Source organism: Myxocyprinus asiaticus, chromosome 12 (genome assembly GCF_019703515.2).
Source record: "Myxocyprinus asiaticus isolate MX2 ecotype Aquarium Trade chromosome 12, UBuf_Myxa_2, whole genome shotgun sequence".
In the NCBI taxonomy this organism is placed as follows: Eukaryota; Metazoa; Chordata; class Actinopteri; order Cypriniformes; family Catostomidae; genus Myxocyprinus; species Myxocyprinus asiaticus.
The window spans coordinates 20,767,461-20,786,616 of NC_059355.1; the positions used below are offsets into that span (position 1 = coordinate 20,767,461).

At 35.6% G+C, this 19,156-nt stretch overlaps 1 protein-coding gene across 10 annotated transcripts; it reads right to left on the reverse strand.

Moving 5' to 3' along the window:
• Positions 1 to 1,150: 1,150 nt before the first annotated feature.
• LOC127449029 (uncharacterized) lies at positions 1,151 to 19,109 on the reverse strand. Of its 10 annotated transcripts, none has more exons than XM_051712118.1 (7): positions 18,966 to 19,109; positions 16,764 to 16,840; positions 5,818 to 6,144; positions 5,097 to 5,411; positions 4,385 to 4,504; positions 1,821 to 1,853; positions 1,151 to 1,448 (listed from the first exon to the last, which is right to left on the reverse strand). In XM_051712118.1, exons 2-7 carry the CDS (start codon positions 16,831 to 16,833, stop codon positions 1,381 to 1,383), a joined length of 933 nt encoding a protein of 310 aa, XP_051568078.1. In that variant the 5' UTR covers positions 16,834 to 16,840; positions 18,966 to 19,109; the 3' UTR covers positions 1,151 to 1,380. The 10 variants fall into 10 exon arrangements, with proteins under 10 accessions (XP_051568078.1, XP_051568079.1, XP_051568077.1 ...); XM_051712119.1 differs by having other exon boundaries at positions 19,030 to 19,105; XM_051712117.1 differs by having other exon boundaries at positions 18,959 to 19,103.
• Between the last annotated feature and the right edge of the window lie 47 nt (positions 19,110 to 19,156).

Genomic DNA, 19,156 nt, shown 5'->3' on the forward strand with positions numbered 1-19,156 from the left:
CGGCGTGGCATGGAGGTGATCAGTTTGTGGCACTGCTGAGGTGGTATGGAAGCCCAGGTTTCTTTAACAGTGGCCTTCAGCTCATCTGCATTTTTTGGTCTCTTGTTTCTCATTTTCCTCTTGACAATACCCCATAGATTCTCTATGGGGTTCAGGTCTGGTGAGTTTGCTGGCCAGTCAAGCACACCAACACCATGGTCATTTAACCAACTTTTGGTGCTTTTGGCAGTGTGGGCAGGTGCCAAATCCTGCTGGAAAATGAAATCAGCATCTTTAAAAAGCTGGTCAGCAGAAGGAAGCATGAAGTGCTCCAAAATTTCTTGGTAAATGGGTGCAGTGACTTTGGTTTTCAAAAAACACAATGGACCAACACCAGCAGATGACATTGCACCCCAAATCATCACAGACTGTGGAAATTTAACACTGGACTTCAAGCAACTTGGGCTATGAGCTTCTCCACCCTTCCTCCAGACTCTAGGACCTTGGTTTCCAAATGAAATACAAAACTTGCTCTCATCTGAAAAGAGGACTTTGGACCATTGGGCAACAGTCCAGTTCTTCTTCTCCTTAGCCCAGGTAAGACGCCTCTGACGTTGTCTGTGGTTCAGGAGTGGCTTAACAAGAGGAATACGACAACTGTAGCCAAATTCCTTGACATGTCTGTGTGTGGTGGCTCTTGATGCCTTGACCCCAGCCTCAGTCCATTCCTTGTGAAGTTCACCCAAATTCTTGAATCGATTTTGCTTGACAATCATTAGGCTGCGGTTCTCTCGGTTGGTTGTGCATCTTTTTCTTCCACACTTTTTCCTTCCACTCAACTTTCTGTTAACATGCTTGGATACAGAACTCTGTGAACAGCAAGCTTCTTTGGCAATGAATGTTTGTGGCTTACCCTCCTTGTGAAGGGTGTCAATGATTGTCTTCTGGACAACTGTCAGATCAGCAGTCTTCCCCATGATTGTGTAGCCTAGTGAACCAAACTGAGAGACCATTTTGAAGGCTCACGAAACCTTTGCAGGTGTTTTGAGCTGATTAGCTGATTGGCATGTCACCATATTCTAATTTTTTGAGATAGTGAATTGGTGGGTTTTTGTTAAATGTGAGCCAAAATCATCACAATTAAAAGAACCAAAGACTTAAACTACTTCAGTCTGTGTGCATTGAATTTATTTAATACACGAGTTTCACAATTTGAGTTGAATTACTGAAATAAATGAACTTTTTCACAACATTCTAATTTATTGAGATGCACCTGTACAACTGAACGCATGGGCTATAATAAAGAAATATAAAGTATTGCCTTTTACAGTAAACCATGTGTAATTCACCATATTACTCTGATCTATGCCTTAAAACAAATATGAACTGAAGACCTTTATTTTAATCTGTGCCTGTTTCGGTGCCTGTTTCCAGATCAGGATCAGCAGTTTTTCCTGGGTCATAATCACCTATTTAAAAACAAAATTGTATACATTATTCATTGATGTAAGAACTTGAAAATGTATAATCAGCTCATGACTTTCTCCCATGAGATGTATCAGGATAAGCCAAACCCATGCATTCCCACCAAACAGAAAGAAAAACCACAACTTGGGAGTAAACATCTGGCTGGGAAAGTGGGAAAGTGAAACAGAAATGATCCCCAGAGAGAAACTACTCCAAACTGCAAACCATTAACATTCCAGGTTCACAGAGTGAGATTTTATTCAGAACAAAGTTTCTGTGAACTAACAGTTGAAACAAAAACGAAAAGTATTACACAGAGCATGTTTAACCCAACACCATGATTAAGATTAAATCATGAGATTTCAGAAACATACTTAGTATAGGTTGGGCAGAAGCTTGTCTAACATCTGTGAACAAATTCAGTGCAAAATTATGATATCACTAATCACTGTCAATAAATCATAATGATGAATATCTATGAAAAGAACTTAAAGGGATAGTTCACCCAAAAATGAAAATTCTCCCATCATTTACTCACCTTCATGCCATCCCAGATGTGTATGACTTTCTCTCTTCTGCAGAACACAAATACATTTTTATAGAAGAATATTTTAAGCTCTGTAGGTCCATACAATGCAAGTGAATGGTGACCAGAACTTTGATGCTCCAAAAAGGACAAAAATCCATCATAAAAGTGATCCATACGACTCCAGTGGTTCAATACATATCTCCAGAAGTGATATGACAGGTGTGGGTCAATATTTAAGTTCTTTTTTACTATACATCTCCACCTTTGACTAGCCCCATCCAGTAGGTGGCTGAATGTTAAAGTGAAAGTCACTTCTACAACAGAATCTGGATGTGAAAGTGCAGATTTACAGTAAAAAAGGACTTAAATATTGATCTGTTCACCTTGTTACACTTTTGGTGATTCCGGCCAAAAATGACCGGCCTATAAAAGTTGCTTATAAATATCTCATTGTGCTATATTATCACCAAATACTGGATTATATCCAACATTACCACACACAAACACACACACACACACGTGCACTAACACACACACACGTGCATGCACACACAAACACACACATGCTCATGTACACGCACAAACTCTTCGAGTATTACATGCTTTCTTACATGTTGGTGTTCAAATATGTGCATGTGTGCTTGTAAACATAAAGGCCTCGGATCTGTGCACGCACACATGTGTGTGTTAGTGTGCATGTGTGCGCATGTGTGTGTGTATGTTTGCAAGTGCACATGCACATTTGTGAACATGAACATGATGAACATTCAATTTTTCTCTTATTTTATCTCCCACATTCATTTTTAATGGCCGGTCATTTCATTTACATTTATGCATTTGGCAGACGCTTTTATCCAAAGTGACTTACAGTGCACTTATTACAGGGACAATCCCCCTAGAGCAACCTGGAGTTAAGTGCCTTGCTCAAGGACACAATGGTGGGGATTGAACCAGCAACCTTCTGATTACCAGTTATGTGCTTTATCCCACTACGCCACACCACTCATGGTCACATTTCTGACCAGGAACACCACAGGTGTGTCTTTGTGCCATTTTGTACAAAATAAAAGCATTTCAAAACAAACTTCTTGGTTAAACATTAAAGCACACTAGTGTGATAAATACAGTACATAATGTTTTCATATTTTATTTAATATTGCCAAAATTATCCACAAATAATGCTTTTTTCACTCAAAAACTGAGATGCATAAGCTCAGGTCAATGAGGCCTATGATCAATAAGTTCCAAAAAGAAATACAAAACCTGTGCTAACTGAAAGAAAACAAGTTGGCAAAAAGATCTAATCCAATATTTGGTGATAATATAGCATAATGAGAGATATAAAAGCAATTTTTTAGGCCATCATTTTTGACCGGGAACACCACAAATGTGACTTTGTGCCATTTTGTACAAAATAAAAGCATTTCAAAACAAACTTCCTGGTTAACATTAAAGCATACTAGTGTGATAAACAGAACAGAATATTTTCATATTTTATTTAATATTGCCAAAATTATCCACAAATAATGCCTTTTTCAGTCAAAAACTGAGGTGCATAAGCTCAGGTCAATGAGGCCTACGATCAATAAGCTCAAAAAAGAAATACAAAACCAGTGCTAATTGAAAGAAAACAAGCTTACAAAAAGATCTAATCCAATATTTGGTGATAATATAGCATAACGATAGATTTACAAGTTATTTTAATAGGCCGGTCATTTTTGACCAGGAACACCAAATTAGGTAAAAAATTTAAACAGTACAAGGGTTAACCACTGGAGTCCACTTTTTGGACCTTCAAAGTTCTGGTCACCATTCACTTACATTGTATGGACATACAGAGCTGAAATATTCTTCTAAAATTCTTAATTTGTGTTCTGCAGAAGAAAGAAAGTCATACACATCTGGGATGGCATTAGGGTGTGTAAATTATGAGATAATTTTCATTTTTGTGTGACCTATTCATTTAAGTGAAAGTAAAAACACTCCCACATTAATTCCCACTTCACTAAGCATAGTTGGCCTACTCTATCTTAAACACGAGAACCAGAGAGTCCACTTCACTACATGCAGTCTAAATACATGTACATGTCGTAATACATGTAGTCATAACTAAATAAATGCAGTAAAACATGAGAAGAATGTAAGGCAAATTGGGGCACATTTGTAAACGCAAACTGCTCAAAGCCTATTAAAAGACAAGTCTTGTTGGAAAAGAAAGAGCTCTAGTTTCTCAACTTAAGCATTGACACTTTTCACCTTTATGAATCATTGTCTGGCAATCTGTGTGTAATAAGCATGTTTTAAAGAAATGACTCCTGGATTCATTTCAGCAAATAAAATGTGTATTTATTGGAGTGCAGTTGTGATCAGGAGTTAATTTGGTTCCTTTAGAACAAAAGCTAAACTCACTCTGAACACTTCTTCTTCGGCAAAACAACAGAGCAAACAGAAGACCAGCAGTAAGCGATCCAATGACCATCACACCAGCAACAATGTTTCTTGTATTAGAATGCTCCTGTTCAGAACCCCCTGAAGGAACAACACACATAATTTACACCAATGCAGATTCCCCAATAATCATTTCAGTCTGATCTTAATCGTTTGTGTGGTGCTTTTCAGTGCTGACCTTGTTGTGTAATCTTGTCACAATGTAATATAGGCTTTGCAAAGTAGCTGTTATTGAAGGAGTGGCCAATAAAAATCTGTATTGGATCTGACAATAAACCTGCAGCCCTTATCTGAGCTCCTGAGCGCAACAATTAGGGCTGCGTTTCCCAAAAGCATCGCAAGCTTAAGTTGATCATAGAGACCACTGGCGCCAATGGTTTCTATGATCTACTTAGGCTTATGATGCTTTTGGGAAATGCAGCCCAGAGCTGCTTAATCATTTCACATGTGAAGGGGGTGTTTCTTAAAGGAGCAGCAACAAACTGTTACATTTTTGGTTTCAGTGAGTGGGTGGAAAATGCTTATAAAAACTAAAATATAACTGTTTTTGTTTTGTTTTGTTTGTTTTTTTTTTTTTTTTTTTCGCACAAAAACCTCTGTGGCAAAAAATAAATAAATAAATACATACATCAAATGTTTGGTAGAGATGGGTCAGAAAAGTTAGCTTAGTTACATTTGAGCATGATCTGAAATGTCTTCTCTCCTTCCTTGACAAATTTGCTGTTGAAGACAACACATCTAAATGGTGCCAGAATGGAGTGAATAGACTTGAAAGGCAGTTTGCTTGATAAAGCCACAGATTTTGAACCATTGGTGTCCTTGATGGATTTTGTCATTATAGAATTAATGGTCAAATTATTTTCAGATTTGTCAAACCAATGAATGGTGCCTGCTGGGTAGCCATCAGAAGCATTGCAGTAAAGGTCGACAGGTCCTCCGTCTGTAACACTTTCAGGCCATGAATTTGTGACAGGATCTCTGTACTTGGCTTTATGCAGAGAAAAACAAAACCAACGCATGTAAGTACTGAGAAAAGTAGAGGGCATTATGCAGGTATAATTCTGAAACAAAAATGCCTGTATTTCAAAAAGGCTGAAACAAAAAACTGAGCTTTGAATGGTTGACATTAGTATATACAGCATATGAGGGTGTGAATAGTAAATAAAACTGAAACAGAAAAGTGAATATAAAGACTGAAGTTTGTATAAAGTTAATGTTTATATAAAGTTTTATGTTTTCAGAACAAAATACAAAAGACAGTATTTTCATTTTATAACCGATTATATAATTATAGTTGTACAGTATACAGTATATATAAATCTGAAAATGTATGTAGCAAACTTGTGGCAATACAGTGTGTTTGTATGGAGATGAAATGTCTAACTCAGTCTCACCTATGACACTGATGCTAAGTCTTTCTGTTTTTTCACCCATGTTTGTTGCAACATAGTACTCATATTCACCCTCATCAGAAAACACAGTGTCAGAGAGTTGCAGAGATGGATCTTTTACTGGGTTTACTAAACTAAAGCGTGGGTCTCCTGATGGTGTCTCATTTATTATATGTTCAAAAACTGGCTTTTCCTGTTTCACTTTTGTCAGTGCAACTCCAACAAGTTCAATATGACCACTGCATTTGATAGGGCATCTGATAGAGCATCTGATATCTGTGGTCTGAGCAGCAATTCCAACTGTAGGCTGACATTCCAATTTCCACAAATCTGTTGAATATGAAAACAAAGACACACAATTTAGATTTTGGTTCTTCCGTTAAGAAGACAGGACACACTTTTGACCAATATACATACTGTGAATTAAATTGCCCTTAGCACAATAAACAAACTTGATCTCAATATGACTATAAACAAAAAAGTAATACATGACAACATAATTAAGGTGACAAATACAATGGGTGGGGTTTTAAATTTCTTGATTTTCAGCACACACACACAAAAAAAACAAAAAACAAATACAAATACTTATTGTATTTTAATGTACGCACCTTCGGTGCAAACCACAGCAGGGATGAATAGATAAACTACAGCAAGGACCACTACAATAACTGAAGCCATGTTTGCTCTGAGAGGAAGATTCAAGAAGAGAATTTGTATTAACAAAAGGGTGTTAGTTGTTATGAGACAAGAGTAAAGCATTTTTAACAAATCAAACACATTTATATATATATATTATACTGTACAGTGTGTTTTAAGATCAGATATAGGTTTAGTCAAAACAACACCAGCGGTGGCTAGTGCTTTTCAAGAATGGGGAATTACAGACTATACAATAAGGATCTATTACCGCCCATCCACCGACATTTATGGACTTATTCATGTAGAATAAAAGTAGATTACGTCACTTGAAAAAACAGTATTTTACACTTTTATTCGCAGAAATATTGAATTGCACAAAGTGACACTGAACTATACCATTCTACCTACAATAAAACCAATTAAAAAAATACTAAACAAACTCAATGCAAAATAAAATTAATACATAATTTGACAACTTTCCTCTCACTTTATGGACTTAATCTTACATGTGAATATATTTTTGCCTCTGGTCAGCTGTAATTAACTTTTGGAAAAATGATGGTGTGTTTCCCTTATAAGGGAGATTACTTGTTGAACTTTGATGATATTGGAATTGACCCTTCGCTAAGCTCCACCCCCTTGGATACCATTGCTCGCTCTGACAAGCTTTGCACAACTGCCCATAGGAATAAATGGGATATTTCCGTGAATGGCGCAGTTTTTGGCAAAACAATATTCTTCCGTGGGCTGAAATGTGACGTTGTAAAGCGTATTCATCTGACGTTTCAAAAAGAAATTGTTACATTACACAGTAATTAGATTGAAAACTAAAAAGAGAAAAGCATCATTTGATGGCATTTACACACCTGATAACATTAGCATAAGTGAACAAAACTGCTAATAATGTCTCATATCACACTCACTATTATGCTGTGAACCAGGGCCGTTTCTTGCAATAAGCAGCCACTTGGGGCCCGCAAGCCACAAAGGAGCCCCACAAAGTATGGTTTTGTTTTTTCCCCCTTATATACTAAAAGCTGAGAGTAATACGCAGGCATCTGTTATGGCTCAGTTAGACAGGTATAGGGGGCCCCCTTGTGGCCTGAGAGGGAAGGGAAAATGTAATGATCTTGAGGGTGGGGGGTGGAAGGATGGGATTGCGGGGGCCTCCAAGCAGGATCTTGCTGAGTGCCCCCAAATGTTAGAAATGGCCCTGCTGTGAACTCTTTATTTACTATCACCTTTACTAAGACCTGAATCATTGCATAAATGAATTATTGTTAAGTCATTAGCTTTAATTTACCTTGGAGCAAATGTAGGTGCCCTTGTTGATGTTATACATGTTCATTTGGGAATGAGGAGTAACACAGTTGAATCCATAGCATGCTCTTCTTGATATTTATTTAAAGTTTTTTTTTTAAAGAAAGAAAAAAAAAATTGTATTTTAAGTATTCTAAGTACCTCGTGTCACTATTATAAGTGACCCAGCAACAATGTTTTTTTGTTTGTTTGTTTTAATTAACATTTTGTGGATTATTTCTGAATTCCCCTTAAAGGGATAGTTCACCTAAAAATTCTCTTATCATTTACTCACCCTCATGCCATCCAGGAATGCATAATTAATCGAAATAAAATCAAAATGGCGATATGACCAAGTGTGATTATTGGGCTGCGATTTAATTAAATAAAATAAATCTTCACGCAATGCTCTTCAAAGTTTATATACCCTGCTCTGTCCTGTTTGTGTTAGTGCATTATTACAGTGTTTTCAGAGCTGTTCATCTCATGCTCAGAACAACAGATGTGCTCCCAGTTCGGTTCAGTTCATTATGTGCAATGATTATTAGACAAAGGGAAACTGGCACATCCTGTGTGAAGCAAGCGGTCTTTTATCCATCCACAGTGGCAGCCTCTCAGTCTCCGCCAGGCAGAGGTATCATAAGAATAATGCGGGATACAGATGAGGTTAAATCAAACATCTTTATTAAATAACTCCCGAGCAAACTGCATTCACAGTATCACCTGTAGAGTCCAAAAACATGCAGTACTTCTCAGCTCTCCTGTCATCTGTTTGCCTCACGAGAGAGCATGTGTTCCCCTCATTACAGCCCCAGCAGGAACAAGTGAATGCAGAAATGTAAGTGCAGCGTAGTTCTAGCGGGAAGACTAGCAGCTGTACATCATCACACCATTAGCTAGGTAAATCCTAGCCAATCACATGTAGGCCATTGCTTTATAAGTCTGCTCACAATCTATCACATTGCTGTTTCAGTGTGCTAACACGGTAACCTCCACCACCCCACCACCACCAGTTGAGTCCCGTCCTGCACGGGGGTAGGCTCCTCGCCCCTGCCTCCTATCTCCGGCAGGATATGACGGTTCCGAGTACAACTTCTTCGAACTGCCAGACGGGGCTTACGCCAAAGAGAGACATTACATTTCTGTTTTATATTCATCAAATAAATGTCATTTTAAATTTCACTCAAGTCTGCGAGTCTTCCTGATAGAACTAATATTACCAACACACAACAAGATGAAAAGGCAAGGAACGTAGATAAATAAAATAAATAGATATATAATATTTAGATACTATAATATAATACATTAATAAGTAAAATATAAGTTAAAATAAATTAATGCAAATAAATAAATTAAATGATGACAAAGAATAAATCACATTAATCACATTTCACATTAAGTTTAATTACACCAATGGGTTATCATTTCAACTTCAGTTTGACATTAAGCCCTGTTCTATATAGGGCTATCTATCCTAATATACAGTAGAGAATATTTTGTGTAAGCCTACATGTTATTAAGGCCTATTAAAAAATGTCATTGTAAAAATAAATATTTTTGTGTTTATTTATTTGATTATTATTTAACCAGTCTACAGTGTTTTTGTCAGCGAAAACTAGGCAAAAACTGGTACCAACAGGGACATTCTGTTAACAGTGAGCATCACTCGTTTTGAGCTGATGATAAAAGGATAAATGATAAGGATCTGTATCGGCCTATCAGATGAAAAGAAAATCTGTGAATTGGATGGGCTCTAAAATCCTAATCAGATCATCACTAATATTCAAATTGGCTGGATTAAAAAAAAATAATGATAATGAATAGTGGGCTGAGACCCTATCACAAAGTGGACAAAAACAGGTACATAGTGGACAGGTACAATTTTGATATGAAGAAGAGTGTTTGTTTGTTTGTTTTTTCTTTCATGGTTTTATTTATTTATTTATTTTCCCCCCAAGTGTGATCCCTCAGTAGCCTAAGTCTTTTATTGGAACTAAAACATTATAAAATTTTGGTCCAAAGGAATCACTTACTGTGATTTTTTCATATCCCAGTTCAAATCTCAATATTTTTCTAAATAATAGCAATGTGACTTTTTGTCCAAATCGTGCAGCTCTAATGCCATCCCAGATGTGTATGACTTTCTGTGAAGTGATAAGAGATTTTTCATTTTTGGGTTAACTATCCCTTTAAAACAGGTCAAACAAACATCACCCCCGTAGACTCTCGTTGGAAAAAAGCAAACGCTTGTCAGAGAAACGGCGCATGGCAACAGTTGCTAAGATGAGATTGGTCAGAAACACTTTTAAGGCAAGGCTTAGCGAAGGATCAAGACCAAGCAAAGACTGCAAATGACTGTACGTTTGTTAAGCATCCCAATTGGTATTTAATTTATAAATAAATCAGCCATTAAGAAGGAATTTCTCCATCTTTACAGATAAACTAGGGCACGTTTATGTTGTGCATATTCAATAATTTAATAAAAAAATTAAACATTTAAGTTTCACTTATCAAAAAGTTATAAGTGAGACTTATTACTAAGGCACTTTTTTATATTATAGTGACACTAAATAATTACAATTTTAATTTAAATAATTTCATTGAATTAGATACAAAACATCAAACCATGTGGCATCTGAAAACAAAACTTGCTAGAGCTTTTCTCAAAACTAACTTAATTTTCTTAGCCATTTTTGCAATGATTTTTAAGCAACTGTTGTCAAAGTGATTTTAGTTATGTTTCCCAACATTCTAAATCCAACAGATATAGCCAGGACATCAGCCAGGAAGTTAAAGCTTGGTCGCAAATGGGTCTTCCAAATGGACACTGACCCCAAGCATACCTTCAAAGTTGCAAAATGGCTTAAGGACAACAAAGTCAAGGTATTGGAGTGGCCATCACAAAGCCCTGACCTCAATCCAATAGAAAATTTGTGGGCAGAACTGAAAAAGAATGAAGAGCAAGAAGGCCTACAAACCTGAGTCAGTTACACCAGTTCTGTCTGGAGGAATGGGCCAAAATTCCATCAGCTTATTGTGAGAAGCTTGTGGAAGGCTACCCAAAAGGTTTGACCCAAGTTAAACAATTTAAAGGCAATGCTACCAAATACTAACAAAGTGTATGTAAACTTCTGACCCACTGGGAATGTGATGAAAGAAATAAAAGCTGAAATAAATCATTCTCTCTACTATTATTGACATATCACATACTTAAAATAAAGTAGTGATCCTAACTGACCTAAGACAGGGAACGTTTTTTACAATTAAATGTCAGGAATTAAATGTATTTGGCTAAGGTGTATGTAAACTTCTGACTTCAACTGGATATGATCATATGATGGGTTTCCTTTTTTGAATCTCGGTTCCTCCAAAGGTTTCTTACATCCATGGACTGCTTCCTTTTTACACTCACCTTTTCTCTGAAAACTAGAGTTTAAAATAATAAAACGGTTTAACTTTTCAATTAGTCTAATCTTTTTTTTTTATGTGTTAATCTTTTAATTACTCTGTCATCTATGCCAATAAACATTTAAATCAAACTTGTTACACTATATATTCACTTATCTACTGATACAATTTGCAAGGATCAGTCATTCCTGAATTTCATCAGCTGTTACTAGATTTATTTATTGACAACCAACACATTGTAGCGCTATCGTATGTTAATCAGTCCAGCAACAGACGAACAGCTTTTGTCCTTTGTTATTTTCGTGTATTAAACGCGACGATAGAAACTCACCTTCCAAAAAACCAAAACATGTTTAGGACCACGTAAATACGAATACTTCCCATAAATGTGCAAACATTTTCCAGCTTTCTTTTTTTTAATTATTATTATTTATGCTGCAGCTATTTTAATTGGACTTTTGACCTCATTACTGCGTCTGTCCATTCTCTAATAAAGCGACAGTAAAACCTCTGTATTACATTGTACTTCACCCTTAAATAGGCTACATTTAAAAATGGAAACAGAAAATCGGAATGCGAGGAAAACATGAAACAAAACTTACAGTGTAAATTCCCTTCAAACGTCCGAGGAAAATCGAAGCCGCTCTGAGACATGTAGACTTTAGGGAAAGTTATCTTGAGGAACTTTCACTTTGAATATGACTTGATTTTAGCCACACCTAATAAATACCCGTTTGCTTACTAGTTCCGCACACACAAAGCCTTGTTTTTCTAACGCACACACACCTGTTGGTAAAAAGCTCTTACAACAATATAATTGTGCCATTTACGCATACAATCACAATATAGGCCTATACAATTAAGCAAGATGCCAAGTCAACGTGACTTCTTGATTTTTTTCTTATAGTATTGGGTTGGTATTTCTTTGCAATAAAATTCCTCAGGCCAGGGATAAGTAAAATACCTAACTATCTTTGAACAGTAATGAAATGTATGAATTTTAATAATAATAAAAAATAATAATCAATGTTTGTATATTTATCATGCCTCAAACAAGTTTTTATGTACAATTTTATATAGAATAACTCAAACCTCATGCCTATAAATAAGCAGACCTGACCCACCACATAATAAAGTGTTGTTTTAACTTGTTTTGGTTTATGATCGATTTTAAAAATGATTGTGAGAACTGCATTGGCAAATTTAGGTTGAAATTCAGCATTCTGAACATTACATATTGCACTCTACCCGATATATATAAACAGAAATCAATATAAAATAATCTCATGATATTTATTGACTGTGACTGAACATAATGGGATAATTAATAAAAACTATTAACCATCAAATAATTTGGCAATGATCTAAACATTAACTATTCTTGATTCCCCATAAGAGTTTCATCTGTTTCTTAATGGCAGTGCAGGGTTTTTATTGCTATGATAACACATAAATTAGTAATCTTATTATATAAATTTTTTAACTCTCTCAATCATTTCAAGTCCAAACAAGGCATTTTTAGCATTTCTTAAAACCTGACAGTAAAATACATTAATACGCAGTTACACCACAACATTAAAACATAAAAGTAAAAACCCTGATCACTATATTTTTGCATATATGGAAAAACAAGCATGGATATTCCTCTAAATATCTCCTTATGTATTCCACATAAAATGTATTTATTAAAGCTATGGAGCAGGAATGACTAAGAACCAAGACAGAAGGCTGCCTTCCTCCATGCACAAAGTACACTCATGACAGCCAGCTTTTTGGGTCATTTCACAATATACAGCCTCCAGCAGACTACACTTTATGACACGATTCATCTAAACAAACCACAAATACAAAAATTATTATTTTTTACCATCATTATTACCAAAACTATCACAAAATGCTGGTGTACAGTATCTGTCATTGTGTCTTTGTGGCTTCACTTTAGCTGTAGTGAAATCAAGGCAGTCATGGGCCTACGAATGCAAAATATGAATCAGGGCATTGTGTCCTTCTCATCTTCTGCTAGTGGAACCTTCAAGACAAAAAAAATTAATAAATAGAATATGGGAAAATTAATAACACAAAACATTAAAGTATATAACTATGATCTGAGTCATGCAAGTGAACATGTGGGCTATAATAAATAAATATTACTGTATCAATTTATATGCTTTAACATAAAAATGACTTGTACCTGATTCCAAACAGTGCTTCATGCAGTTTCAGTAGCATGTCTTCAGTGATAACCTACATAAAAACACAACATACATGACACAAATTGTATAGATTGCCTGCTCATTCAAGAACATATAAACGTATATTTATCTTATCTCAAAGTCTAAAGTTTGTCTTAATATCTGTATCTCTCTCTTTGTAACTCAGAGTAAACATCTGGCCAGAAAAGAGGGAAGCTGGAAAAAAAAAAAAACTAATACCCAAAGGGAAACAATATGCCCACAACTGTTCCAAGCAGCAACTATTCCAAGTCCTTCATAATTGGCTACAACTTTGAAGCAAAAAGTAAAAAGCCTGTTTTTCATAGAAATCATTCCTGCATTTATTCCAGCCATTAAAATGGTGACTGTAGTTTTTAAAGAATTAAAACAATGAATTAGAGTCAATCTGATTCCTTTAGAATCAAAATCAGTACCAGAAGCTTTGCACAAAAGGAATTTGTCTTTGTTAAAGGAATAGTTCACCCAAAAATGCCATCCTAGATGTGTATGACTTTCTCTCTTCTGCAGAACACAAATTATGATTTTTTTTTTTTTTTTTTTTTTTTTGTTTTGAAAAATATCTTAGCTCTGTAGGTCCATACAATGCAAATAAATGGTGGCCAGAACTTTGAATCTCCAAAAAGCACATAAAGGCAGCATAATGGCATTCCAACGACTCCAATGGTTAAATACATGTCTTCAGAAGTTTTTTTACTATGAATCTCCATCTTTGACCAGCCCCAACCAGTAGGTAGTGATATGCATGAAGAATGTGAATTGGCAAACAACGAAGTGAAAGTGAAGCTGTATAGTGAAAAGGACTTAAATGATCTGTTTCTCAACCACACTTATCATTTTGCTTCTGAAGATATGTATTTAACCACTAAAGTCATATGGATTCCTTTTATGCTGCCTTTATGTGATTTTTGGAGCTTCAAAGTTCTGGTCACAATTCACTTGTATTGTATGGACCTACAGAGCTGAAATATTCTTCTAAAAATCTTTGTTTGTATTCTGCAGAAGAAAGTAAGTCATGTCCACCTGGGATGGACTTAGGGTAAATGATTAGAATTTTTTTGGGTGAACTATTCCTTTAAAAGTTTAAGCACTTAAATAGTTTTCATGACCTGATATTAATTGAGAGAACATGCACTAATGGAATACTTTGCACTACCCATGTGTATGTGTGTGTGTATGTATGTATGTATGTATGTGTCTGTACGTATGTGTATAATTAGTTTTATTTTTTATTATTATCTATGTCTTGCTGCTGTTTTTGTATTGTTTTTGCATTGTTGTACACTGGAAGCTCCTGTCACCAAGACAAATTCCTTGTATGTGTAAGCATACTTGGCAATAAAGCTGATTCTGATTCTGAATATGTGTACAAAACAATTCACTCATTTGTATTGCATTTAAAGTAAACTAATGAAAGCAGTAAAATGAAATGGTGACATTTACAGGGCATATTATTTACACTTAAAATCTTGATGTTGAATAAAAAAGTGAATGGACACGTTATACAGTATGTAAACTACTCATGTAAAGAAGTTAGAGTAAAAATTAGGATATACTCACGCTGATCACCTCTTCTTCTGCAAATCAACAGAGCAAGCAGGAGACCAGCAATAAGTGAACCTGTAACCATCAAGCCAGCAACAATGTTCGTTGTTTTAGATCCCAAAGGCACCTTTTCTGATTCCTCTGGAGAAACAACATAAAAATACTTTACATCAATGCTAACTGTCTGTTACACTACTAAAACATTCTTGTGCTCCAAAATATCTTCAGTACAAAGAGCCTGCTTTTCCAGTTTTAGAGATCTGCTGATTGTTGGTAGCCTGAGATGCCTCTTGTAGATTGCTGATATGTAGCAGATCACGTCGCAATATTGGTGCTATATTGCACCATAAATACATAAGAAATAAAACAAATCAAAATAAATAAACGTCTCAATGTAAAATGGCCTGCACTTTTGTTTGCAAATCTCAACACACTTTACTGGCATATCTTGTCAGTTTGAGAATTTCAACCAGTTGTTGTACCATTATGTAAAATAAATATTATTCTAAATAGAATTATTTATTTTTATTTTTTATAGAAGATAGAAACAGAAAAGAGGACAATTTTAGTTGCACAACCTGGTCCCTGGATTCTGGATTATCTCCAATAATTACTCAACTAACGGAAAGAGATGGAACAGAAAAGGTTTACGTTTAATTACGTTTGAGCATGATCTGAAATGTCTTCTCTCCTTCCTTGACAAATTTGCTGTTGAAGACAACACATCTAAATGGTGCCAGACTGGAGTGAATAGACTTGAAAGGCAGTTTGCTTGATAAAGCCACAGATTTTGAACCATTGGTGTCCTTGATGGCTTTTGTCATAATAGAATTCATGGTCCAATTTGTTCCAGAATGGTCAAACCAATGAATGGTGCCTGCTGGGTAGCCATCAGTAGCATTGCAGTAAAGGTCGACAGGTCCTCCGTCAATAACATTTTCAGGCCATGAACTTGTGACGGGATCTCTGTACATGGCTTTATGGAGAGAAAAACAAAATCAATGCATGTACTGAGAAAAGTAGAGGGCATTATGCAAGTAAATAAATCTGAAACAAATAGGCCTGTTTTAAAAAGGCTGGGAAAAAAACTGAGCTTTGAATGGTTGACATTTGTGTTTTGTTAGGTTGTAAATGGTGAATAAAACGTAAACAGAAAGAGACTATAAAACTGAATATTTTCATCCTACAAAAATTACAGAAGAACAGTGTTTCAAAACAAAATATGGCTGTGTGTGATAAATGTCTATTTGTAAAAAGTTTTAATGAATAAGTCTCACCTATGACACTGATGCTAATTCTTGCCGTTTTTTCACCCATGTTTGTTGCAACATAGTACTCATATTCACCCTCATCAGAAAACACAGTGTCAGAGAGTTGCAGAGATGGATCTTTTACTGGGTTTACTAAACTAAAGCGCGGGTCTCCTGATGGTGTCTCATTTATTATATGTTCAAAAACTGGCTTTTCCTGTTTCACTTTTGTCAATGCAACTCCAACAAGTTCAATATGACCACTGCATTTGATAGGGCATCTGATAGAGCATCTGATATCTGTGGTCTGAGCAGCAATTCCAACTGTAGGCTGACATTCCAATTTCCACAAATCTGTTGAATATAAAAACAACGCGGTACAAACTATTTGAATTTAATTATTTAATGCGGCCAGGACATATTGTAGATAATACTGTGCATGTTGTGAATTAAATCTTGATCTCTTCATTTCAACATTAATATAAATATTATAGAAATGATAAGGGGAGTTGTTTTTTCTATTCTCAAGATAAAAAGAGTGAATGCAATCAATTACTGTATATTAAACATGTACCTTCACTGGTCCTCACAGTAGGGATGAAGAGACAAACTACAGCAAAGACCACAACTATCACTGAAACCATGTTTCCCCTAAAAGGTAAAAAGGGAAGAAGAATGTTTACAATTAAGAAAATGGTCGATTGAGTGACTTGTGTAAAGCATAGTTTGGACAGATAACACTCTGGGCCCTATTTTAAGAGTGCTAGCGCTAAGCACAGCGCTATGCCATAAGTCATAAGCACAAAGTCAGTGGGCATGGGCATAAAGTTTTGGTATTTTCGTGCAAGCAATCGCTTAGTCTAGGAGCAAGTGTATTTGGCGAAATCACACACGCAACGCGCTAATGTGCTGGGTCAAGTGCAATTTAATTCAGAGTTTCTTCTCTGGTTAGGGCAGCGCCAGTGTCCTATGATATAGTCCATTCCCTCAAGCACCAGCGATATATACAAAAACAGCACATTCATAAGAAGTTGGTACTGTAAATGGACTTAACATTTTATCCTCTCCAACTTCCTTCAATGACACCTTTTTCAGTGACTTAAAAATCTCTTGACAACAGGTGGAAAAATACAAATACAAATTAGATCATAAATTCAATTGTAAATATAAACATAATACTAATAATTGAAAAATAAACCATGACCTCTAGAAAGTTAAACAACACGCTCTGCTTTTACTCCCGTCAGGGCGCCACTCGTTCGCGCAGCCCTTACTGAAAGGGTCAATTCAGACTATATACATAAAAATGCAGCCCATAGCAGCTTTGTATTTGTGCAAGGCCATATCACAATTTCTTATTTAAATCCATCGTGCAGCCTTTATGGTTATATCATACATATGTCTCAGAGATCAAAGTTACAAGTTTTAGCATTTTGATTTCCCTCTCATCAAGTAAGTGCTGCTTTCACAACTGTCTCATTTATGTGAAAACAGCAGTTAATAAAAAAATTATTACAGCATGTTCTTAGAAGTGTCAACCCTTCTATATTATGTGGATATATTTCTGGATTGTGCATTTCAATTTACAAAGTTTTTACTCATGTCCATTTTAGTCGTCTGTATTGCAAATTCATTTCCCGATCTAAAGTGGAAGAAAACTTGTTTGGACTGAACATTTTCTGATGTCTGGACTATCTGCAGGTGTCTGAAAATTCATTGAAATGGTTCGATATATACTGGTCATGGGTACTTTTACGTTTTCACTGCAAATACTGGAACTGCCATTGTAGTCCAGTGATTGGCCAAAATGCACCGTTCGACTTCTCTCAAACCGTCTACTTTTCCTTGAGGAACCCGGATGCTTCACCTCTGGCCTACTTTCTGTAACATCTTAATTTCTGCGTTTTGAATGGTAGAATATTGAATTCTATATTGAATTTAAAAATATTGAATTTCTTCTTCAGCTGTAATTTTATAATTTGAATATTTACAGCTAATTCCACCTCTAAAAAATTCAGAACACACAAAAAAAAAAAAAAAAAATCAATTTTGTTAAATGCCACATGTCTACAATTCAATTTTACGAAATTCACATGGAAAACTATCAAATACGCCATGGAAAAATATATATTTTTTTAAATGCCACATCTAAAATAAAATGTAATAAAATGATGTTTTTTTTTTTTGTTTGTTTGTTTTTTTGCATTTATCTAGCTCTATAGCCACATAGCCCTGTGTGACATTTTCCATGTCATGTTACATGTTTACGTTATGCTATATATCTGTATATACTGTTTATGGTGTGTGATGATAACCCACGCTTTTGTTTATTATATTTTGCTTTCTCTCTGTTGGCCAGTTCCAGTGCTTGAAGCCTCGCATTACAGTGTTTCTTACTGTCATCGAAGCTTATTTTAAGTATGCTTGCTTCGAAAAACGGTTTATGCCGTTTGATTATGGTGACATATGATAACTAAATAAAGCACAGTGGGAGAACGAGTCTCTATTCATTTCATCCAGTCAGTGCGTGAGAATGAACAGCTTGATCGGTAACATATTTCGCTGTACCGATTAAACACGTTGATAGAAACTTTAATTTCCAAAACATGTGCCAGAGCATGTTGAGATAAATAAATGAGATCAATAAAATTAATGTGAATGCACTCAAATCTTGAAGCAGACATTTTAAGTCGCTGCTATTTGTTGTTTACGAAGACTTCTTTACTGCCAAAGATCCACAAATATAGCGAAAGTAAACCTCTGACTTACACGGTACCTTATAGATGTCCAAATACAACCTAATAGTGGGTGGGTTAAGAGAGAAAAAAAGAAAAACTTGCAGTTTTAATCCATAGCCAAATGTTCGTAGAGGATAATGGTGGGAGTATTTAAGTTTCACTTTCACTACGACGGTTATCTGTGAGCATGTGACCACACTTGTCTGTTCACAGCAAAATGTCATGGACG

Coding starts and splice junctions, on each gene's coding strand:
- LOC127449029 (XM_051712118.1), bottom strand. CDS start 16,833: ATGGTTTCAGTGATAGTTGTGGTCTTTGCTGTAGTTTGTCTCTTCATC. Junction 5,412..5,817: donor ACTTAGCATCAGTGTCATAG/GTGAGACTGAGT, acceptor CTCTGCATAAAG/CCAAGTACAGAGATCCTGTC. Junction 1,449..1,820: donor TTCTGCCCAACCTATACTAA/GTATGTTTCTGA, acceptor GTTTTTAAATAG/GTGATTATGACCCAGGAAAA.